Source organism: Megascapheus bottae, chromosome 5, assembly GCF_031878675.1.
Source record: "Megascapheus bottae isolate mThoBot1 chromosome 5, mThoBot2.hap1, whole genome shotgun sequence".
In the NCBI taxonomy this organism is placed as follows: domain Eukaryota; kingdom Metazoa; phylum Chordata; class Mammalia; order Rodentia; family Geomyidae; genus Megascapheus; species Megascapheus bottae.
This window is the reverse complement of record NC_143513.1, coordinates 7,387,550-7,413,134: the sequence shown is the minus strand read 5'-3', so window position 1 is coordinate 7,413,134 and position 25,585 is coordinate 7,387,550. Positions and strand designations below refer to the sequence as shown.

The window sequence follows — 25,585 nt, the reverse complement described above, 5'->3', positions numbered from 1 at the left end:
AGCCAATGAATAACATAGTCTTAAGCATATTTAACTATAATCCCTAGAGTTGTAGAAAGGAATATTCTTTTCCAGTTATGAATGAGGATACTCTTTGGAGTTGTGCTTCTACAAAAAGAAGTACAAATGAATTTTGACTTTTTCTTAGGATCCATTCAAGATCTATTTCTTGACTGAAATGGGGTGTTAGAGTGGGATCTGGTGACGGGTAGTGGAGAGGGGGTCACTCCCACAGACAGATCCAACATTCAACCCCACATTTCAGGTAAGATACTTGTAGAATATTCTAACTTCAGTCTCACCACAACCCATTACCGAGGATCACACATTCTGGGCTTGGCACCATGTAAATGGTGTTTTCAACACCTCAATTGTTAAATCAGCTCAGGCTAGGGATATTTCTGATAAACACGGACTTGGTAGAGCTGAAAATTTAATTTCAAATATAAATACATGCCAGTAGAAAACAGGGGGAGACTGTATCTTGTGCAGAAGTATTGAGACCTGTGCATTATAGAGAGCGAGGCATCTGGATGTGAGGAAAGAATTATTTTTATAGATGTACAAATCTAAGAAGTACCTAACATATACTGGTCTGGTTTGTTAATTTTTTTCTTCCATTACTGTATTTGATTTTCAAAAGAGTATAAAAAGTAAGACAATGTCATACTAAGAGAAAAGAAGGAAGAGGATGTGGGGAAATTTTTAATGGAAGTAGCTCTGAAAATTCTAGTTTGGATGAATGAAATTCCTTATTCTCTAGTTAAAAAGCAAAACCCCTTAAGTATATTATCTAGCAATTCCATTTCTGGAATAATACATATATGTAATCCAAAAGAACTATTTAGCCATATAATTCAAAAGGATTGAAAGAAGAGACGCCAACAGACAGGTGTCAATCTACGTTCACAGCAGCATTAATCACAGTCGCCCAAAGTCTCCATCAACAAAAGAATGGATAAACAAAATGAGCATGTACAGGTAAAACGGAAAAGAATGCTACCATGTAGGTAGAGCTTGAGAATGTTGTGTTCAGTGTAATAAAGAGACGAATGGGTTATGATCTCACTTATATTAAATATCTACAGTAGTCAAATTCATAGAAGTTGCAGGGTTGTTGGCAGGAAGCAGGGGGTAAGAGAAGTGCATGGATTTTTAATAGAGAGAGTTTCAGTGTTATAAGATAAAGAGGTCCAACAATGTGAATACATTTAGCAACACTGAAGCTGACACTTCCATTGTTAAGATGTGTTACGGTCTATGCACTGTCCACAATAAAGGACACAGTCTCCCTCCAAGCTCACATCACACCCACCTGTCCAAACACCTCTTCATTAACGGTGAATGTGAGGTCCAAGATGTCTGTGATATTGTTGTCCTTCATCCACTGCAAGCTCTGGTGGAACTCCTCATCCAGGTATTCCAGGTCACTCAGATCACAGGGCCTGGAGAATGCAGGGCAAGGCAAATGTAAGGGCTCAATAAATGGCCACCATATTACATTCCAAAATGTGGTGATGCCATGCTGGCAAAACTGTCACTGTTCTATTCAAATTCTATACTCTTACATGCACTGATCATTATAGTCAATGGATTTGGTTCACTCAGTAATTTTCCTTCGCGAGGAACTGTTCAAGGATTTACGCTAATCAACATGAAATAATGATTTTGACTCATGGTTTTCCATTTAAAACAACGAAGTTCTAAACAAGTCAGTTCTACTTTAATAATAAATGCTTATAATATTAGAATCATCATTAGCATTGTATGCACTTTTTACAAGTTTATGAAAGCAGAGTCATATACACTGCATGATGTTTTACCAGCACTCTTTCCTTATCCCTCTACAGAATCTCCAAATGCTTTTTTTGAATTCAGGACCCGGGTGCTATCCCTGAGCTTTGTTTTCCTCAAGGCTGTAATATCACCACTTGAGCTACATTTCCACGTTTGGATTTTTGGAGATAAAAGTTTCATGGCCTTCCTTGCCCTGGCTAGGTCTGAAGTACAATTCTGAGATCTCAGGCTCCTGAATAGCTAGGATTACAGGTGTGAGCTACTGGTACTTGACTTCAAATGCCTTAATTTTTTTTGCCAAGTTGTGGGACTTGAACTCAGGGCCTCAGCACTATCCTTAGATTTTCTCAGGGCTAAAGCTCTACCACTTGAACTACAGCACCATTTCAAGCGTTTTTCTATGTAGGTGGTACTGAGGAATTGAACACAGGCCTTCATGCATGCTAGGCAAGCACTGTACCACTAGGCCAAACTTCCATCCCTCAAATGCCTTTTTATGACAGTAAAATACCTGTCATATGTAAGCACTTAGGACAGAAAACTGCCAGAAAGTTAAAAAGAATGGTTGTCACAAAACAGGGAAAAAGGGCATCAGAAAGGACAGTGAGCAGAGATGGGTGAATCCATGCTTGATAGAACACTTACAGCCTCAGGAGTGCTTTATAGAAGGGCCTCGTGAAGAAAGCATCCAGAAGGTACTGGTGGATCAAAGCTAGGCCAAGGATACGACCACTAAACCTGAACCTAGAGCACAGACAAGACAGAGAAATTTTACTGTCAATAAAATTGGGTGTTGTCAAATATTTTAAATTGGATTTTATTTTTGTCACATTGGAGACCAAACTCAGGGTCTCCTATATTAGGCAAATGTTCTCTTATTAGGCCATTTCTCCCAGCGCAAACTGATGTGTTTCTTTGTAGCAGTCATCTTTTAATTTAATTAATTACTTTTTAGTTTTTATAGTCTTTAAACAAAGGAATTTCCATTAAACAAAGCAACATAGGAAAGCAATGCAGCTTGATCAATGTCATCTCTTTCAACATTCTCACCCCTCTCTCCTTTACCCAACCCCTCTCTCACTCTTCTTAATTTTGTACAACATACACTGAATTCTTCACCATGGTCTCCTCCTCTTCTCCTTTCTTTTTGACCCCACCCTACCCTTTTCAAGTATCTCCTTCCTGGTGTTTATTTTGTTGAATTTTCACTTGGCCTTTTTAAGGAATTACACTAATCGAATTCTCCCTTGAATCTACCATATGTCAGTTAATATATTTGTCATACTACCGAGTGCCATCTTGAATGCCTCAATTTACCCATTTTTAAGCACTCACAGTCTCTCCTTATTCTTTACTATACACAATGCTTGTGTGCTTGATATGTACTTTACTTCAGGAAACAGGCTACGGTCATTTTTTTTTTTCAGAATATCTTCTCAGACGTAATGATAAGAAGATGTAAGCAGAGCAAAGTTCTGGGGAAGGAAGAGGTGTGGCAGAATCTGAGATAAAACACTGAAACTAAAGGGGAACCAGACCCAAAGAGCACAGAAGGCTTTCTGGAAAGTGATTCCTTATCTAATCAGACATTCTATAACGTCACCTAAAAGTCTGTGCTGAGAGGTGGAGCATTTGAAAAGGAGTCCCACATGCAACTGGAGCTCACAGATTGCAAGTGTTGCATGTAATCATCAGGTGATGAGAGAGAAGCTGAGTGCATTTCACACCCAAGGAACAAAGTCTTTGCCAGGAAAAATTGGTCATACAGTCTTGGCCACCTCCAGATGTCACACTCTCAGTGATTTCAATTCTTGGAGCCATTGGTTACCTGGAATTTTAGCTGGTGAACTGAAGTTACCTAGGTCATTTTCTTGGTCCTAAGCCAGTTTCCAGTCTGCCAGGCCTGCCTAGTACCCTGTGACTACTGCATCTTGTATGTCTCACCCAAATATCTACCCCAGAAATTGGGGAGAGGGTATCTCTGCTCCCTGTCTAATTAGGTTTTCATCACTCATGGACCTAGTTGCAAACTTTTCCCAACTCTATTCTCATTTTTAGTTCGTTTCCAGTGACCTCAACTCCACTACCTTTGATGAGGTTCTTTTTGGATTCAGAAGATTCTCTCCTCTGAGGGCTTAGGGGTGTGTCACTCACACACAGTGCAGTGCCTGTCTGCATGGGCCAAGCCCTGGATTCCATCTCTGGTCTGCTTCCTCAGTTGTTTAAAAATTATATGAAGGTACAGGGAGGCTGGCTATTGGTAGGACAACCAACCTGAGGGTGAATAAGTTCAGAGTACTTTATATATGCACCTATGAAGACAGAATAATAAAACTCACTAACATTTTTAAAAGAAAAATGGGGCGTGGGTATTGGTGGCTTCCATCATTCCTTTTTGCTCCAGGGGTCCCAGGACCTCAGATCCCAGCTTCCTGAGCATGTAGGATTACAGGTGTGAGCCACTAGCACCTGGCTTTCTCTCCCTTTTTATCTGCCATTCTTCTTTTCTTTTTGAGATGGGCTCTTGCTCTATAGCCCAGGTTTTCATTGAATTCATGATGCCCCTTTCTCAGCCTTCCAAAGCTGGGATTAGAGGTATGTATCACCATGCCTGCCTTTTGAGTTGCTATTGTGTGTGTGCATGTGAATGCGCATGCTTTGAACTTAGGATCTCATGTTCTTGCTCTGTTTGCTCATTGATCCATTTGCTCACTTGATCCATTTCTTCAGTCTGACATTTGGTTGGTTAATTAGAGATGGTGTCTTGCAGACTTTTCTGCCAGAGATAGCTTGAAATCATGATCCCCTAGGTCTCTGTCTCTGTGTAGCTAGGATTACAAGAGTGAGCCATTGACACCTGGCTTGAGCTGTCATCCCAGAGGCCTTGCTGGAGTATGGCTCCTGTCCTCCCAGCCTTTGTCTCCAAGAATCCTTTGTCTGATACCATGTCTGCCTACCTCAGGCTCCCTCAGATCTTCTTTTCTGAGTGGTCTGTGTTCACTTTAATTTTAACAAATCCCAGGGAATGGCTTTTCTGTCTTATCTTGTCCTCCCTTGGAGGGGATTGATGATAGAGTTGCCTGGGTGCTGAAAATTAACTAATTAATTAACTTATTTATTTTTGTGTCAGTCTTGGAGCTTAAACTCAGGGCCTGGACACTGTCCCTGAACTTTTTATGTTCAAGGCTGGTGCCCTACCACTTGAGACACAGCTCCATATTCAGATTTTTTTGATGGTAAAACAGATCAGAGTTTCATGGATTTTCCTGTCGTGGTTAGCTTTGAGCCATAATCCCCAGATCTCAGCCTCCTGAGTAATTGATTACAGGCGGGAGCCACCAGTACCTGATGACATACTGAATTTTTATAATAAGTGTGCATCACTACTGAGTGGTAATTTACATCTAATTGAAGAGGGATAAGGAAAATCAAGGTTGGTGACTTCTCAGAATTGGAATGGGTAACATTTCAGTAGGATTTTCATAGCATGGGCAGAACAGGGTAAGGAAAGATACTAGCTTCCTGTGTTGGTCAACTATGAATTGCTCAGATTTTGTTGGGTAAAGAAGTTAATGAGGAACAGGAGGCAGCAGTGAAGGAAAAGTGTAACCCTTGAGGATGGCAGAGAGGATGAATAGAACGTTCAGAGCCTGAGTGGGAAGCTGTGCCTTGAATGGTGGTGGAGTCTCTAGCATGGCATGATTGGGGACATTTGTACTGGGTGTGGGAAACTGAGATGTCCAGCTCAGGGTGGTTATTCCAGCAAGGTCTAAAGTGCTCTCCTGGAAGTGGAGGTGACAGTGGCAGGTAGACGCTTTCCTAAAAGCGAAGTGGAAGAGATGCCAGTGAAAGAACCTGAGGGTATGCTGGAGAATCTGCTGAGGTCGGCCAGCAAGGTATAGTTTGGGATGATCTTCCCCTCATTCTGCAGGTGCAGGACAGGGCTCTGGCAGTGTATACAGGAGAGCGAGCGCCTTTGTTGATCCACAGTGCAGCCTTCTGTGCATCATTAGGAACTTGGGGAGCAGCCGTAGTGGGGGAGGAGATGAGAACACTGGCTACAGAATGATGGCTGGAGGGACTTGAGAGACTTCCGTTTCTACTGTGGCACAGTTAGAGGTGATAATGAGGTCAGGAACAGGTCCTGATGGAGCAGATGGCAAGAGAGAATGCAGATCAAGGCTACTGGGGTGAGTTAGCTTCTGCCTATTCTCTACACCCACCTTTATTCACATAATGTTTTCTGAGAGGTTGTTTAAAGAATCCTTTCCTCTGGCACTGCAAAAACAATGCTTAAATACTGCAGAGGTAAGGCATAATTTATTCTTGATTTTCAACCCTTCTCTGTGTGGATGCCATCTTACAAACTAGCTGAGAAAACTTAAAGTTGCCTTCATCTGCCACGAAAGACTCAGCCAACTCAAGATAATGACAGGATATTATCTTCTGATTGCTAATTAGGAAATGAGATTAATGTCCAGCACTTACATTGCCAATTCCATTCTGCCCCCATTAATATCTGGCCAGCAGGGTCTGTGACAGCAGGGAAGGCTTTTCGCCAACACCACAGGCCAAGGGCATATCTCTTTTGAAAGAGGAAGTTCTGAAAGTCCCATACAGACATATACCCATAGTCTGCAATCAAGTTAGTATCAATTAGATTCTAACATTTTAAATAGAAATTTAGTTATGGCAAAATTAAAACATTGATCTCTTCCTTTTCTTTTCAGCATCTGTGAATGGAACTTGATAGCTTTTGCTCAATGGCTAGTGATCTACCAACTGAGATATACCCCCACCCCCTGCAAAAGCGATTGTTTGAAAAATATGAATAGTCATTTGGGCATGGGAGCCCTACTTGTCAACTCAGCATTCGGGAGGCTAAAGTGGGAAGATTCTGAGTTTGAGGCTAGCATGGGTTATGTGTGAGACTCTGTCTCAAAACCTACAGCACCTGGGCTAGGTGCTGGGATAATTAGAGAAAATAGACTAGGCTCCCAAAGTCCCACTTAACATATAATCTAGTAATGTGACATGTCAGGAAAATATTGGAATTATTTAAATACTACCTATGTGTAAGCTGGAATTGCATTCTGTAATTCTCATGTGCCTGGCATAATAAGAACTCTGACAACATCTAGTTCCCACACTATCAAAAGTCTATGTGCTGATACAATCAGGACAGAAGATGGATTGAAGCTATTTAAGTAATTGGTTCTAGCAGGAAATGCGCATATGTAAGTGAAACAAAGCAATGAAATAAGGAGATATTGAATGATTATGAGCCAGGGAGCTCTATTGTTTTGAAGACTGATCTACTGATTGGAGTTTCCTTTAGATAACAGAATTAACCAATATGCTTTGAGATAAGAGTATAAAGAAATTGTCTCTAGGGCTAGAGGTGTGGCTCATGCAGTTAAGAACTTTCCCAAGTATGAAGCCCTAAGTTCAAACTCTAGTACTTTGAAAGAGAGAAAAAAAGGCTAGATGCCACTCTTGCTACTCCAGAGGACTTTGGTTCAGAAAGAATAGAGAAAAAAGTGAGACCCTATGTAAGAAATAATTAGAATAGAAAAGGGTTGAAGGCATGGCTTAAGAAGTAGAGTTCCAAGTCAGGTGTAGCTGGCTCAGGCCTGTAATCCTAGCTACTTAGAAAACTGAGATCTGAGGATGGAGGTTCAAAGCCAACCTGAGCAGGAAAGTCCCTGAGAAGAAGAGCTCAGGGGACAATGCCCAGGCCCTGAGTTCAAGTCCCAGGACCAATATGTGCACATACATACACACACACACACACACACACACACACACACACACACACACACACTCACGAATAGAGGTTCTTCCTAGGAAGGGCCAAGCTCTGGGTTCAAATCTGAAAGATCAGGGAGGTAGGAAGAAATCAGGTCATGGGGAAAGCCAATCTGGAGTCTCTATTTGCTAAACACTGTGTGGAAGTGGAAAGCCTTTCTCTGCCTTTGTCCCCTAAAGAGCCCAAGACACATGTCTGATCTGCTCTCTGCTTAGATAGAAGGTCTAGCACATTGATTATATCACATATCCTCTTAGAGGTCTAGAGCATTCATATATATTTTTTAAAAAAATGATTTTCCCAATAGTTAGATTTGTATGTTTCCACTACTCTTTCCTTGTCCACATGTCCTGAGATTATCTGGACACCTTGCTTCCATCTTCAGCTTTATTAAGGCTTAAATATCTGTTCTGAGTTCTCCTCTGCCAAGACCAAATTCAGTTCACTTAAAAAAAAGTCAGCCAATTCTCAAAACTGAGCCTCACCAAGAGTTAAGCCTTTATGTGTTTACCCAATTCACAGTTTTTGGTATTTGCCTCTACCAGGATTTGAACTCAGGGACTCATATTCTCATTCAGCTTTCTTGCTTATGCTGGGTGGTCTACCACTTGAGCCATGCCCTCAAGCCTTGTGTTTTGCTACTTATTTTGGAGATTGAATCTCAGAGATTTTTCTGCCCCTGCTGGCCTTACATCTCAGTCTCTTCAAAGTAACTGGATTATGGGATGAGCCATCAGTATGTGGCTCTTATAATTTATTTTTGAAACCTCTCTGGATAGACTAAAAAGTCCTTGGAAGGAAAAGTTTTTGACTCTGTTAATTCAATTTGACTTTTAAGGAGCCAGAAAATGAAAAGACTTCATGGAAAATGAATGTCTCCTGACTTAAGCATTAACTGGAGACTAAAGATTTCATAGCCACCATACTGTGCCCATTTTCTAATCCATTCTCAGATCTGATGTTATTTGTAGAGAACTTTCATTTCCTTTGTCCTCAAAGAAAGACTTTAAGATTGGCAGCATTATTTCAGTAATGTGATACTGAAAAAAAAAACCAACAAGTTGGAGTTGGCTAATCAAATCACAATTGTAATGCTTTGTTTAGATGTTACGAGGATGACATAAGAAATGAAAATAGCTCAAGTTAATTCTTGTGAATTCTTCTGAAGCCTTTCTTCAGTTTAAAGCCTAACAATTTGGAGACTTAGCAATGGCTTCTCCCATCCTCCAGCAATGATCACCTACACATATTTCCCTATAATTCTTCCAATACAACAAGCACACAGGAGAGCTAAAGAGAAAATTGTTGCCAGGGATGACCACCTTGTCCACGTTAAAAACTTAGGGAGGGAGGGAGGGAGGGAGGGAGGGAGGGAGGGAGAGAGAGAGAGAGAGAGAGAGAGAGAGAGAGAGAGAGAGAGAGAGAGAGAGAGAGAGAGAGAGAGAGGAAAGTTTTTAAAATCTGAAGTTTGCATGGGCATGCTACAGCCTTTCCAATCCCCTCTCCTCATCTACAAATAAGGGATAATAATGCTAATATTTGCTTACTTACCTCATAGGGGAATTAAAAAGAAGAGTAATTTAATGTTAATAGGTGCTTTGAAGATTAAAAGCTCTTGATAATTGCTAAGTTCCAGTATATTTAAAAATAATCTTAAAGATATTCTCTCCTTATTCTTAAAATGTTGATTAATTAAAAATAATTATCCTTCTTGAACATCATTATTTAAATATGTCAAACCTTCTGTATGCTCTCACATACTGTTTAACGTTGGGTAAAACACATACTGTGTTTACCAATATTATTGCCTTGATTTTTGGAACTTGCTTCCTTCCTTCCATTCTTCTTCTTTCATTCTTTCTTTGTGTTGGTCCTGGGACTTGAACTCATGGTGCTATCCTAGAGCTTTTTTGCTCAAGGATAGAGCTCTGTCACTTGAACTGCAGCTCCACTCCCAGCTTTTTGGTTATTAATTGGAGAGAAGAGTCTCATTGACTTTCCTGCCCAGGCTTATTTCGGAACCATGATCCTCAGATCTCGGTCTCCTAAGCAGCTAAGATTACAGATATGAGCTACCAGCAATGGTAAAATTTGTGTTTTTTAAAACTCTCATGTACTGGGAAAATCTAATTTTAAAAAGCCCCCAAACAACCATGTTGTTTCTGCCTACGATTGATTTCAACTGTACAAAGAGCTAGCTTTTCCTTCTCCTTTTTGATGAGCTTTTAATGATGTCAGCATCTAAAGAATATCTCAAATGATATGGTCTTCCTTTGGCCCCTGGTTGCTTGTTAAGATAAGGGTTTTTGGAGAGTAGATCATTTATGGTTGAGTATGAGAATCTGAATTTCAAATAACTTCAGCATGAATTCCCCATCCTGTTTTCAGAATGGAAGAAACAGCTTGACAGTGAGAGCGACATTTCTGCCCTTGACAACAGTTACCCAGTTTTCTACATAGCGACTAGAAGAAAGGATGAAGTACAGAAACGTCATTTCTTCTTCAAGTAGAGAATGTGCATGCTTCCACCCAGCTTCTCCTCACCCTCCTCTCTGGTGTTTCTATCTCACCAAGTACAGAGGAGTCTTATTTTAAATTATATCGTTTTAAACAATGCATAGTCCCTCTCTTACAAACCAGTTTAAATCTCATTAGTAGTAATCACATTTCCCAACAAGCAAATTGCATAACCACCATCTCTTTGTAATTTTAAATGTAAAATAGGGCTATCCATTTGCAAAGCCTTGTATCAACCCCAATCACACCCAATAAGTGAAATTTTATTTGTTCTCTAGTACGTGGGCTTTATTCTGTCTAAAGTCTTTGTCATGGAAAGTAAATAATTAAAGCAAGTGGGAGATACTTTACTGGATGGTCCAGAAAAAATTCAGGCTGGGTGTAGGGGATAGTGCCTGTATGGGAGGTGGAGAATGGAAAGACCATGGCTCAAGGATAGCATGGGCAAAAAGAAAAAAAAAGGCTCAGAAGACCCCAGCCCAGTGAGTGAAATTGGGCCTGTTATTCCTTCATGGGAAGCATAAACAGGAAGCTCAAAGACGAGGCCAGACAAGGCAAAGATGAGACCCCCATTTGAAAAATATCTAAAACAAAAATTTCGAGCTCAAGTGGTAGAGGTGTATGCTTAGTAATAAGCCCAGAAAACCAGAGAATGTGAAAATGACCAAAGCAGGAAGGAATCCGAACACAAATGTCTCAGCAGTTATTCAGCTGCTCAATAACAGGTATCCAATAGCCAGAGATGTCTAAGACATGACTTCCTTTGCTTATTCCTTGCTATGATATTGAGAACTGGGTAATTTATGAACAATAGAATATCATTTTTGTGAACTATGGAAGGAAAAGGAGTTCAAGATCAAGGCAGCAACTGATTTGGCATTTGGTGAGGCCTCGCTCTCTGCTTCCAAGTTGGCACCTTTTTGCTGTAACTGCACAGAGCAGAAGGGTAGAGCAGGAGGAGACAGACACTCTTTTTAGCCCCATTTAAAAGGGCATCAAACCTATTCATGAGGGTAGAATGCTAGCGATATAGTCGTTTCCAAAAAGTGCCCACTTCTCAATATTACTATGCTGGCAATTAGGTTCCAACTTATGGATTTTAAGGGCAAATATATATATATATATATATATTCAAGTTACAACAATAACTTACAACAAGTAATTATTTCAAGGATATATATATAAACATAAAATATATTTAAATATATATACAAATATATGTATGTAAATATATATATTTAAAAATACAAGTCCAGAGAAATAGTCTTCTTTCCTGAAAAATATTCTTTATGCTAGATTTTCTTTATCTCTTTCTCTCCACTCCCTATTTCCATATGAGTGCATGAAAACTGTGGCTCTCAACAGTGACATGGCCTCTGAGGAGATACTGGCAATGTCTGAAAACATTTTTGGTGTCATTTGTGAGGGTTGTTTTTATGCCTTGTTGGTCGAGGTGAGTTATAATGCACAGGACAGTCCCCATAAAACAGCGTTCCATAGCTCTCATTGTCAATACTGCTAAGCCTGAGAAATCTTTGGTCTACAGAAAGCAATCTAGCTTTCTCTAATACTTTTGTAGATGTTGCTACAATATGTACAAATACACTCAGGGAAGAATGATAACACCTGCCATTTTTCCCCCCCAGTTCTGGGGGTTGGACTCAGGGCCTGCGTCCAAGGTTTTTTCAAGAGCTCTGCCACTTGAGCCACAGCACCACTTCTGGCTTTTTCTTTGTATGTGGTACTGAGGAATTGAACCTGGGTCTTCATGTATGCTAGGCAAGCACTCTACCACTAGGCCACATTCCCGGCCCATACTAACAGATGTGAGCCACTACCATATTCTTATATATTGGAAGGGAGTACATTGACCCATTATACTCTTCTATAAGGAGTCTATTCCCTGCCAGGAGAGCTGTGCCTTGTCTCTTAATGCTATCATCACATTAGTGATTAAGTTTCAATACAGGTGTTTAGGGAACACATTACTGAAACCTTCAGAGAAGCTAAGAAAGTTGCCAAGGGATATAGTCAACTGAGCATTGGAACAGGAATCTAAACCTAGGTTTGTCTTTTTCCACATGGTATTCTGATTCAGGAACTGGAGAATTCCATCCTGTCCCCCAACCATGCTGACTGCAGGTGACAAAGGCAACAGAATACTGTCCTGAGCCAATTTCAAAGCGGAAGGCAAATCTGTTAATAGTGCCATGGAGATGGGCGATGCAATGAGAGCTGTAAGTGAGAGCTGTGGGTTTTCTAAACGTCTTGTGCAGAAGCCTATCAAGGATAAGAAAGGAGAAGAGACTGAGGTGACTGTTCTTTCATGGAGGGGAATAGTTCTGCTTCCATCTTTTTCTACATTGTGATGAATAAAGAGGAGCAAGAAAGAGACTGGAGCTGGGCAGAGCAGTGCAGCGCCTGGTATTGATAATATGCCAGACATGCATGTGCGAAATGGTTTGTAGAATTACGCAGTCATTAGAAGCACCAATAGGGCATGGGTGAATTAATATTTTAGACAGTCACCTTCCTCTTAACATCTTAGCTCTTTATACCTGATGATACATTCTTTAGCTGTTATAGATTTGTTTTGCTTTACACATTATAATTCTATGACTGTGACTAATGTATATTGTTTTGGCTTCTGTTGGCTTGGAAGGTTCATCTCACCTTGCCCCATTCCCTGAGATCCAGGTTAATGATGAAAGATGCACCCTTCTATGTTCTGCATTTAACGCATTTAATCACATACCACTGTAATTATATTATATATGTAAGTATATATATGTATATATATATGGGGGTCAGATTTTTATATTCCTGAGTAGCGTTGTTCATGTGGTTCTGCTTTTGCTTTGCTCAGCAAATTTTTGAGGAATTTCTCCATTATCTGATAGGTTTAATTAGTTTTGTGTGTGTGTGTGTGTGTGTGTGTGTGTGTGTGTGTGTGTGTGTGTGTGTGTGCAGTTCTGGAGCTTGATCTCTGGGCCTAGGCCCTGTTCCTGAGCTTTTTTGATCAAGGGTAGTAATCTAACATTGAAGCCACAGCTCCTCTTCTGGCTTTTTGGTGGTTAGAAAACTGGTCTGGCTTCCAACTGCGATCTTCAGATCACAGCATCTTGAATAACTAGGATTACAGGCATGAGACACCAGTGACTGGCCAGATGAACTTAGATTTTATGCCTCCAATTACTGTGCAGTGAGGATCTGCTGTTATAAATTTGACCATCTCTCTGATGATGAGCAGATACATTGGTTCTGGGGGTTTGTGTCTTTTACAAATTAAACTGAAATAAAAGCTTCCGTGAGATAGCATGGACCAAAGAGCTTAAAAAGATTTAGGCTGTATTGTGGATGGTGTTAAAAATCACAAAAATCCAGAGAAGTTCAAGTATCTACCAGCAACACATGATGGCATTCTTTCATCTGTGTCTCCTCCCAAAATAGACCCTAATTCCTTAACATTTTCTCAAGTTTGGCAGTCACAAAGTAATGCTTAATTTGCATTTCCCTGATCCAAGGGAAAGCTGAAACCCTCCTTTAGACTGTGGACTGAGAGTTGTTGGTACATGGTTGGTTGCCTGGATTGATTCTTCTCTGAATACCGTTCCTGATTTTTCTAAGCTTTATGGGAATACTGTCCTGAGCCAGTTTCAAAGCGGAAGGCAAATCTTTATGGTCGGATGTCAAACGTCCTCTGAAGACTCATAAGTTAAAGGCTTAGATACCTGTTTGTGGTACAACTGGGAGTGGCAGAGCCTTTAGGAAGGAAGTTAAGACATTGGGACTAGATCCTTGAAGGTGAGATTGGGACTTCTTTGCTTTCTCAATATCTGTCTCAGCAATAGAAACTTACTGATTATTCCTCCTTCTCCCCTCTTTTGTCTGAGTTGTAAGTGCTCTCTGCAATGTCTATTATGGATTTTTCCACCTCTGATTTGCCTGAACTGAAAAACTAACTTTTCAAAACCAAGCATCTTACTTTTACTTGCAAATCTGATGCTGACAGTTCCATCAGCATTCTAGTTTTGATTAAAAAGTTTTCGAGTAGCACTGTGACTCAAAGTGGTAGCCTTGCTCACAAAAGCTCAGGGACAGCACCCAGACCTTGACTCAACCCCAGGTCTAACACAACCAAGTCCCCCCCTCAAAATTTTTTTTCAACTATTCCAGGTATCTTGACTTTGTTACATTGTCTCTATTATGTTCTAGAGCATGTATAAAACCAATTCAATTTTTTTGAAGTTTTTTAAAAAACTTTTTTCTTATGCGTCTTCAAATTAGATAGGAATCAAATGCAATTTTCCTCTGGCTGCATAGTCCGTTAAGCTGGTAACGTTCACTCTTTTTGCTAAGAAGTCTACTGTGAGCTCTGAGGAAAGCAGACCAGGGAATTGCCACCATGACTGACAAATACAAAGCGCACATTCACTCAGAAAGTGAAGGGACAGTCATCATCAGATTCTGACATGATGATGAATTGTGGATTCAGAAAAATCCTCTCACTTATGGTCATGGACTTGTCACAGTCCTTTTTTTTTTTTTTTTTAGCCTGTCATGGGGCTTGAACTCAGCACCTGGCCTCTGTCCCTGAGCTTTTTCACTAAAGGCTAATGTTCTACCACTTTGAGCCACTGCTCCACTTCTGGTTTTTTGGTGATTAATTGGAGACAAGAGTCCCAAGAACTTTGCTACCCAAGCTGGCTTTGAACCGTGATCCTCAGATCTCCTGAGTAGCTAGAATTACTGGGGTGAGCCACCAGTGCCTGCCCCTTAGTAACTTCTTGGAATGATGCAAACAGAATGCCTAGAATTGGCACTTTGGGGTGGGTTTTTTTTGGAAGAGAAGAAACCACTTAGACTTTGGTGCATCTTAGATTTGCTCTAGAAGCAGAGGCAGTCAGAATGATGAAGACAGAAAAACAATTTCCAGTCTTGATTCCAATGGTTTGTCTTGCATCAAGAGTCAATTCCAGTTTTCACAGGGAGTGCCCCGGGCTCACGATAAACACTGTTCATTTCTGGTCTTTGTTTCCTTGTGAGTGACGCACAGTTAGGAAGATTATCCTCTTCCTTGTCATGGAAGGCTGGTGAGAATATTAGTGAGATCTGGCAGGGTGAGTAAGGAAGCTGGCAGAGGCCACACTGCCCTGCTTGCAGTCAGGAGGCATCTCATGGCAGGGAGCCCTGCGAGATCTGATTTGACAACTGGGATTCTGGGCTCTTCCATTTCATGGGCCTCCTGGCTACAAGGGACAGTCTTACAACAGTATCTACTGTTCCCCTGTTGCTGTAAACACTGTGTACAAAATTCACAGCCATTTTTCCAAATGGGAGTTCTCCAGCTCCCTTGCCTTTGCGGCTGTGCTGGACACAGCACTTTTCAGTACTCAGGGCTCAGAAAATGCAATACCTGAGAGTTTCCTGTTAACTTAGTTGTTCCGCAATGACTGCTGGTAGGAGAAATAAAATGACTAACTCCAGCATCATGGTTTTTCCTCAGGCTCTCCCAAAGCCTCACATGGGCTTCTTGTTCAAAGCTAAAGAAGACTGTATGGGTACCTCCATTCACACAGCCATGGCTTTGACTGTGGGAAGAAAACTGGTTTCTCATTCTGGCATTAGGAGATGCTGATAAGAAAACTGTCCAAGCCATGTGGAACTTCATGATACAATCTACTACTGCTTTTCACAGGGAGGGGGTACAGGGTGGCTCTGTAGTCTAGGCTTTTTTTCCCCACCAGCGGAGGACTCCAGAAATGGATGTGTTTTGAACTGGAGCCTGGAATGCTAGAATGAGAGGGAAGGCTGGTGTCTACCTCCTCACAACTTACCATCCAGTAAATTGTCCAGTGCTGAAATGAGACCCTCAGCCTACACAAGTTTCATTTAGATGGTGAGTTGCTTCAGAAAAGCCACCTATATTTTTATTTCCAGGACACATGGCAAATAGTGTCCACACGAGTAGGAGTGGTAGTAGAAAAAAAAACCAGCATGGGGGCAAGGCCAAGACCTCGAGATGAAATACAAGCACTTGCAAGTCATTGGGTGTTAGGTCTCCAGAGAATGTCCTGATTCTCATAGCACCAGTGGATCGCACAACATCTTTCCTTCACACAATCAAGTGCACGAGACAAGAGGAAGGAAATGAAGCCAGTGGAGGACAGCTGGATGGCTGGAGAGTTACTTTCCCAACGGCAAGTGGCTGCAGAGGCTTTCCAGTGGGTGACTTCTCAGAAGTGCAGGCCTCAGGTCCAGTGTACCTTCCCCTGTGGCCACATGGAAATGTACTAGCATCCATCATTTCCTTTGGGATGCCCTGCTGCGTCCTGATGCCCTCTGTACAATGTCACCAGGAGCACTTGAGGCTCTCATTCTATGGCATGCACATCCCTCAGAACCCATCCTTTTCACATTGATTTCTCTCCTTGCCACAGCTGGCTGGCTTGCGTGGTTCTGGGCAGTCGGACTCTGTCAGTGCTGTGTGGAGGTGGGGAGCACAGCCACATTATCGCAAGAAGCAGCAAACAATTCTTCATCATCTGCCAAGTTGCTAAGCTAAGATGACCAGTGGTTTGGCTATGTTGAACTTTCAGCATGTTTGATTTGTGATGGAGTATTGAAATAACGGCGCTGTTAGTTGTATGTGCATCATGCTTCTATCTCAGGCTAACACATGTGTGTGCCTATATGTATAACGTAACATTTAAGATATTTTGATTGTTGGTTTATTTATATATTTTTACCTTTGGTGCTTCTTGAGAGAAGAGATCTTGATCAGTTTGTCTTTGTTCCCTCAACATACAGTATCTGATTAATTTGTGTGTGTGTGTGTGTGTGTGTGTGTGTGTGTGTGTGTGTATGTATGTGTTGGTTGTGGGGCTTGAACCTATGGCCTCAACACTGTCCCTGAGCTCTTTCATTCAAGGCTAGCTCTTTGAGCTACACACCACTTCCCGTTTTTTGGTGGTCAATTAGAGTTAAGAGTCTCACAAACTTTCTTGTCCTGGCTGGCTTTGAATTGTGATCCTTAGATCTCAGTCTCCTGAGAGGCTAGGATTACAGGAGTGAGCCACCAGCATCTGGCTCATCTGCTTAATTTTTAATTGTTAAATTAATGAAGATATGAAGATTTACCCACAACAGCTAGCATGGTCCTATTTGATGAAGGTATTGATTTAAGTTCATAAGTGTCTAAGACTCTATTTTCAATTTCACGTTACTAAGCTAATAAGAAACAATAAAGAGATTGCATCACACATGTTTATTCTCACGTTGGGAGCCAGACAGTGGGAGCAGTCAGTCAGTATTTGGGGTTATCAACCCCTCTGTGATGTCTTGCCTGCTCTCCTGCCTTTTCCTGTGTGATTCTGTCTCACAGACTTCATCAACCACTTATCCACAAGTTACAGGAAGGGGAGGGACAAAGGACAAGCTCTGATTCATCTTGTGCCAAGCACTTGATGTGGAGACACTATCTCAGTTCAAGAACTTCAGAGGGAAGCCATGCTCCCTTGTCTGGATGCCATGGTGGGTTATACTGATAAAGCTCTGTGGGCTTGGGCTTCAAACCCAGGGGACCCCTTATCACCCCAACAGCTCCCTGCAACAACAGCACAAATAGGCCATGTCGCAGAAGAGCCTGAGATCCAGTTCCTTCTCCATTCAGGAGCTCATACAATGAGAGTCAGGAACCATTTCAAATTGGACACCATGGTTATGCCACAGGAAAGTGCCTGAATCCTCTATGTCCCATGCAGCTTTCTGGAAACTTCTAAAACCTACACAGGAGGCATCTTGAACACAAGTTGCCCAGAACTGACTGATAGCTATCTTCTTACACAAAGCAGTAAGTGGGAACAGAATGCTGTAACGGCAGAGAACCGGAGATTCTGGATTTTCAAGTCAGGATGTTTAGCAATGATCTGACCTAGCAGACTTACCTTACAGCAAGGAACAGAGGTGATGCTTAAGACACTACTCCAGAGCCAAACAACTTAAACCCCGAATTGTTATGAGAGCCCTCTGCTGGAGACCTTGGTGAATTTATGGAAATTGTCATCATTACCTGTGTGGTGGTGGCAGTGGTTAACTTCTTTTTTATTTTTATTTATTTATTTTTTTTGTCGGTCATGGGGCTTGAACTCTGTGCCTGGGTGCTATCCCTGAGCTCTTCAGCTCAAGGCTACCACCCTACCCCTTGAGCCACAGCACCACTTCTGGTTTTCTGGTGGCTAATTGGAGGTAAGGGACTCATGGATTTCAGTGACTGGGCTGACTGAATTCCAATCCTCAGATCTCAGCCTTCCGAGTTGCTAGGATTATAGGCGTGTGCCACCGCCAATTATCTTCTTGTTCTTGTTCTTCTTTCTTCCTCCTTCCTCCCTTCCCCAACTTTCCCTCCTCCTCCTCTTTTTCTGCCACCTCCTCCTCCTTTCCCCTCCTCTCCTCCCTCTCCTTCTCTTCCTTCTTCTTCTTCTCCTTCTTCTCCTCCTTCTCCTTCTCTAGGTACTGTTCTTGAGGCATGTTTTTTATGCACTATACCACTTAAGCCACATCTCCATGTCTGCCCTTTTGTAGTTAATTGGAGATAAGATGATAAAAGTCTCAAGGACTGGCTGCCTGGGCTGGCTTTGAACCACAGTCTTCAGATCTCATCCCCCTGAGTAGTTAGAATTACACCAACACCCAACTACCTGTGTCTTCTTAGTCTGTAACACTGTAGTTATTACATTACTGGTGTCCTTAGTAATTTAAGTGTTCAATCCATTCCTGTTTCTAATCCACTCTGCTATCCACTCTGATCACCACTCCTAATATCTGGCCTAAAGCTCTACATGCAGTGACCTTAGAAGAGTGCTGCTGGCCATAAGAAAGCAAAGATGATAGCTCTTACCACTCAAGATGGTTTTCTACAAATGCAGACATAGGACTAATCTGCACTGTGTAAGTGTCGTTTGCAGAGTACTCAAAGAGTCCATAGTAAGGGTTGAAGAGCTCCTGAGACAAAAGGAAGAAAAACTCCCGGGAAGGACCACTGTAGTCCAGCCTGCAAAGGAAGCACAGATTGAGGACAGTCAATTTGTGGTCAGAAATAACATCTCCCATCCAAATTCTAGCAAGCTCTTCAGAGTAGAGGTCTGGGGAAAGCAGAGGGTATCTCAACTCTTTACAGTGGATCCCAGCAGGGGCATCAGTTTATGGAAGAAAAGGAGGAGGCAGTACTTGGTTGAGGATGTTATTAGCCAGGTATCTATTTGGTTTATTAATGGCAATAAATCCTTTCTTCTAATCACTTAATACCTATCAGACAAAACACACAGATGGCCTTTGTTAAGAGGGGTATAAAATAATTGTGTGTGTGTGTGTGTGTGTGTGTGTGTGTGTGTGTGTGTTCAAAAAGAGTTCCAGTCAATCTCATTTCCCCCTTAAATGGGCCACTTAAGTGATTGCCATGATCTTATAAAAATACAAAAGCACATGACAGGTTTGGTATGCAGTTGTGCATGGCACTTTGGAAAGATGAGGCTTGTTTTTAGTTAGATGCCCGTGGGGCATACTTACGGCTATGTAATCTTGGACTCTAGGACATGCCAATAACCTTAGGTTTTTGAAGAGCCTAAAGCCTAAAGCTGAGCAATACCTGAAGAAAAAAGGGCCTCTGTAGAGGCTGTGATCAAGGTTACCTGGGGGTAAAGGCTTCTAGCTATCCTGCTCTTTCTTGAGAAAATTCACCCCTGATCCCGGGGGTCTGGGCTGTGCACACTGAGGTGTCTGTATCAACCCCTATGGTGTCTCACCCCTCCTCTCCGACAAAGGTGATGTAGAGCTTGTTTCTCTGCAGCTCCTTCCGGGAGTAGGCCATCACCTGATTGAAAGTTCCCTCCAGCAAGTGGTCTCGACGAATAATAAGCCTGAGAAGGAGAAGCTCCTGTGAGGGCGGGGTCTGAGCTCGGACCACTGGACAGTGACACAAATGAGTCAGGAGGACCCAGAGGTATCTGGCCTCATGACTCAGCCTCTGACAGCAGATGACAGAGCAGGCCTGGGGTCCATCAGGTCCTTGATGGACTTAACCCTTGTTTGTCCAAACATTGGCTGATGTGGGAACATGTATTGGGTATGTTCTATCACAGCCGAGTACTTTAAGATCCAATTAGGAGGGAGTTCCTTAATTAAAACTCTGAAATCTGGGCTGGGATTTTCAAGAAGAAAAACAATAAACTGAAAGAGAAAAAAAAATCAAAACAAGAACTTGTATATCTTTTACTTGTTCTTCAATTGCAAACTCACAGAGGACCTATGAGATTGAATAAGAGGTTTTGCCCCAGAACAAGTAAAAGGATATATAAGCTTTGAATTAATTGATTAGTTTATTTTTACTCAGTTCAAGATTCTTGGTTTTCTGAAAAAAGATCTAGTACATGCCTTTGACTGCAATCTATATTTCCTTTTCTTCCTCCTTCCCTGTCTTTCAATTTCCTTTCTCCTTCCTTCTCTTTCTTGCATTTCTTCCAACTTCTTCAATACCTTTCATCTTCCCCTCCACCTCCCTCTTTTGTTCCTTTTACTCCTTTAAGCGCTATCACATTCGGTGCCCAATCTCCACAAAATAACCACAGAAATCTACAGGGGATCATTGGCTGGGAAAGTCTGTCCTTTGAACTCACTGCTGAACACTGGAGCACTCACTTAATTTTCCCAGGACCCTGTCCAAATCCTTTGGCTTCCAGTTTTCGGTAGAAATTGCGGAGTTTGGCCTCAAAGTCTCTCCGATATGGTGAGGGGGCTCTTGCACTTGCTCTCTGTAAACCTGAAGAGAGAGAAGCATATGGGCCTGCAGTCATTCTTCTTTCTTCCCTTCTTTATTTTTCTTCTGGTACTGAGAATTAAATCCAATGTCTCAAGCTTTTCAGGCAAATGAGACTTTTGCTCTCTGTTTGTGTGGGGTTTTTTTGCCCTAACGTTTGCATGGGCTGTCCTTAATCCATGATTCTCCTGTCTCTGACTCCCAAATAGCTGGGATTTACAGGCGTGTGTTAGCACGCCCAGCGTGTACGTATGTAGAGTCCACTGGAAGCACATTCCTGGGAGAGCAACAGGATTTTAATGTATTTGTCCTGCTTCTATATTGGGATTGATGCTGATGAGAACAATAGGGCCCAGAGCTTACACTCCATTACCTTGTGCCCTAAGAGCAAATGTTACAACAATGATGACAACAAAAAGAACAATAATGATTTCTTGACTTTATGCAGAAAAGAGATTTGGTGACTTGTACAGTGATTTTTTTTAGATGAACTTTATCTACCTGTTAATGAGAGGCCAAAATCATGGTTCACCTATTTAATATCTATTTTTACTTTATTTCCAGTACTAAGCTAAGCATGTGGAGTGTACTTACAGCAGTAAACTTATGGAAATAAACATTTAGAGATGAAATGATTTCTACCCAGGAAGGAAAAGGAGCACAGTGTCTTTGAGATCGTAGAACACGAAGGACTAGCTCAGGAAAGTTTCCCTGCCTTGCATTGTGGCTTTGTCTGGCCTTGAACTGATGATCATCCTGCCTTAGCTTCCCAAGCACTGGGATTGCAGGAGAATGTCATCATACTTGGCTGAAAATCTCCCTCTAATGGAGAGAACTGATGAACTAGGAGAAATTGTACATGGCAAGGGTCAGCATGTGTAAGGATCCTGTGGCAGAATGAAAAATGGATGCTCTAGTTTGTCGGGAGCATAGCCTGTAAAGATGGAACTAGTGAAAAAACCAAGCTTTAGAGGTGGACAGGAATCATACCAAATGGGATGCTGTTTAAGTTTTGTGAGCCTCATAAAGAAGTTGCTGCAGTGGGAGACTGGCATGTTATGACAAGTTGTAAAAAGTACTTGTCCTTCTGCAGAGAGGAGGAAACACTAGAGCAGAGCTGGGTGGACTCTGCGAGCCCAACTGGACTGAGAGCCCTGTGAAAAGGATCACTACTCGGAAATTTTTTAAGATTTAAGCTTTACAAAGCATTTTTGAAGTAACCTCTATGATTCTCTGTCTCTGAGGCAATCAGGTACATTTCACCATGGCCTAGCTAACAGGACTTACAAATTTTAATATCAATTTTAATATTTGTATTAAATAATCTCAGATCCCATGGTCAAATCCAGAGAACAAAATATTGAATACTTTAACAAAAAACAATTGAATGATTATGCAGATTCATGAATTCTGATATCCTTATCAGGAAAGTTGAGTCTTTGGCATAACTATAATCCAGATAATATTCTCTTTTATCTAAGTCTTTATTCTTATTTCTCTTTTGCAGTTTGATATCCCATAAAATGAAGTTAAGATCTTGCTCTCTCACCAAAACTTGTGGATGGAAGTGTAAGATGCCCCTTAGCAGACACTGACCTTCAAAGCATGGACGATCAGCATGGGCCAACAGTGCCCCCTCATGGCAAGGTACTGAAAAGTAGGTTGCACTACACATACTGGAAATGTTTACTTGTCTAGCTATGGGCTCTAACAAAACTCCTGCCCCTCACCCCTACCCATGCCTAGCCAATGAGATCTCGGCTATGTTGTTTGTGAGATGTTGCAAGCTCTGGACACTTCCTTAACTATGGCATTGGCATGTTTGGAGGGAGTAACATGAAGAAAATACTGCCATGTGTGTGTGTGTGTGTGAGTGAGTGTGTGTGTGTGTGTGTGTGTGTGTGTGTGTGTGTGTGTGTGTGTGTGTGTACTGGTGCTTGAACTGAGGGGCTCTCATTCTAGGCTGGCTTTATTTCATTTTATTTCGGGGTAATATATAGAGGAGTTACAGTTACATTCATCAGGTAGCAGGTGCATAACTTGTCGCACATTGATACCCCTTCCTATGTTTTTGTTCCTGTTTCCCTCCCTCTACCCCTTCCCAATCATCTTGGTTTCCTCCTTCCCTTCCCTATTTCAGATAAACAAATAAACATATATACAATATACCAAGAAACAAAGTCAGGTACAGTAACAACATGAGATTAACCAAACGGTAAAAAAAGAGATGGAAAATAACATGATACATTAAGAACAACAATCACAAAGATAAAACTCTTGTTTCCACATCCTAGAGTTCATTTCATTTAGTCTCATCCTATATGACCTTACATGCATGAGGACACGGGTTCGATTCCTTGGTACCACATGCATGGAAAAAAGCCGGAAGTGGTGCTGAGGCTCAAGTGGTAGAGCTCTAGCCTTGAGAAAGTCCAAGGACACGGCTCAGGCCCTGAGCTAAAGCCCAGGACTAGCAAAAAAAAAAAGAAAGAAAAATAGAATGGCCTATAGACACATGAAGAAATGCTCCAACATCTCTGGCCATAAAAGAAATGAAAATCAAAACAACTCTAAGATTCCACCTCACTCCAGTTAGAATGGCCACAATCAAGAAAACTAATAACAACAGATGCTAAAGGGGATGTGGCCAGGAGGGATCACTACTACACTGTTGGTGGGAGTGTAAACTTGATCAACTGCTATGGAAAGCAGTGTAGCAGTGCCTCAAAAGACTAAACATAGAGCTCCCCTATGACCCAGCAATTCCACTACTTGGCATTTACCCAACAATCCAGAAACAAGGACATACTAAATCCATTAGCACAACAATGTTCATTGCAGTACTATTTACCATAGCAAAGATATGGAACCAACCTAGATGTCCCTCAGTTGATGAGTGGATCAACAAGATGTGGTATTTATACACAATGGAATTCTATGCAGCTGTCAGAAAGAATGACATTGCCCCATTTGTTAGGAAATGGAAAGTCTTAGAAAAATCATATTAAGTGAAGTAAGCCAGACTCAAAGGAACATAGGCTCAATGGTTTCCCTCATTTGTCATAATCAGTAGAAACCTTGGACTCTCCTAGCAGAGATTTACCATAGAGAAAAACCTGGATACATAAGGCCATTTAGTATGACACTAAATGAAAGGACCTCCAGGATATAGAAACAAAATCCATATAATGAGTAATTGTTGTCTTTAATGTACTGTGTTATCTCTTATCTCTTTTGTTGTCCCTTGGTTATCTCATATTGTTACAGTATTTTACCTTGTTATCTGATATATTGTATATATGCGTATTTGGTTATTTGGAATAGGATAGGGAAGGGGGGAAAACAAGATGAGGGGTGGCTGTGGGGGGAAGGAAATTGGGACCAAGATATGAGAAAGGGTATCAATATTTGTGTAGTAATGCACCTTCTATATGGTGAATATAATGTAACCCTTCTATTAATTACAATAAAAATATATGCAAAAAAGAAAATAAGAGTCTTATACACTTTTCTGCCTGGTTTGCCTTCAGTCCTTAGTAGCTATGCTTACAGGTGTGAGCCCAGAAAAGATACTGTCATTAAAAAACTTTTTAAATTATTATTGTAAATATGATATACAAAGGTGTCACAATTACATAAATTAGGTAAACAGTACATTGAGGGGAAGATACTATCTAAAAACAACTTTTAGCAACTAAGAGAACAATTTTAATGACACAATTTAGAGAAACCAAACTAAAAGACATGTACGGCAAAAATTTTGAGTGAGATATTACTTCTAAGAGATAGATCACATTGCTAAGTTCTGTTTCTTCTCTGAATTTTCCCACAGGCATCAACAGGCAAACTTGGATGCTGACCCTAGAGACTCTGAAATAGGAAATCCCTAGACTTTTCAAGTGAACCTCTTTCCCTTTTAACATTACCAGAAGAAAGCTTAGTTTAGCACAAAAACTTACAATAATATAGTAACACATGCCAAATGCGAAGAGAGAAAACGGCACCAGTGCCTATAATCAGGAGGCTGAAATCTGAGGACTATAGTTTGAAGCCAGCTGCAGCAGAAAAGTCTCTGAGACTCCCATTTCCACTTAACTACTCCAAACGAGGTAGAAATGGAGCTGTGGCTCAAATGTTAGAACCTTATGCTTATCAAAAGAAATTTGGGAATAGCACTCAGGCTCTGAATTCAAGCCTTAGGACCAGCACAAAAAGAGGGAGGGGACTGTTATCTGGATCCAGTTTGGGAGTATGGTTTGGCCTAATTAATTATATTGATAACTCTGGATATAACTTTTCAGTTCAATATGTGATCCTACATTTGGAATGAAAGACAAAGAACTTTTGTGTCATGAGTAAAAATATCTTTATACATAAAGAAAAGTAAGAGGAATCATTTCACGTGGTGTAAGAAAACTCATTGGAATCTTTGTTGAGACACAAGAATGAGGATGTGTTAACAGAATTGGTAGCCAACAGAAATCTGACCAAAGGCTCTTCCGATTGAAATGCTTGGAAAGCGTCATTTAATGCAATAGCAAGTTAGTGCAGCTAAGCTATGTGTGAAGGGACAGAAGAGTAAGTTGGCAGGCCATGTTATTTCTCTTGCAATTTTTCATCTCTGCTGCCGTACTGTGAAACTATGTGAA

At 41.2% G+C, this 25,585-nt stretch overlaps 1 protein-coding gene across 1 annotated transcript in view; it reads right to left on the bottom strand.

The window, feature by feature from the left end:
• The window catches only part of Hecw1 (HECT, C2 and WW domain containing E3 ubiquitin protein ligase 1), a 277,245-nt gene that overhangs the window by 14,102 nt on the left and 237,558 nt on the right, over window positions 1-25,585 (bottom strand). Inside the window, exons 21-25 of the mRNA XM_090332620.1 lie at window positions 20,819-20,939; window positions 19,927-20,040; window positions 19,023-19,175; window positions 2,443-2,541; window positions 1,316-1,445 (exon numbers count right to left, since the gene is read on the bottom strand). Of these exons, the coding sequence (XP_090188746.1) occupies window positions 1,316-1,445; window positions 2,443-2,541; window positions 19,023-19,175; window positions 19,927-20,040; window positions 20,819-20,939 (617 nt within the window). The remainder of the gene's footprint in view (window positions 1-1,315; window positions 1,446-2,442; window positions 2,542-19,022; window positions 19,176-19,926; window positions 20,041-20,818; window positions 20,940-25,585) is intronic.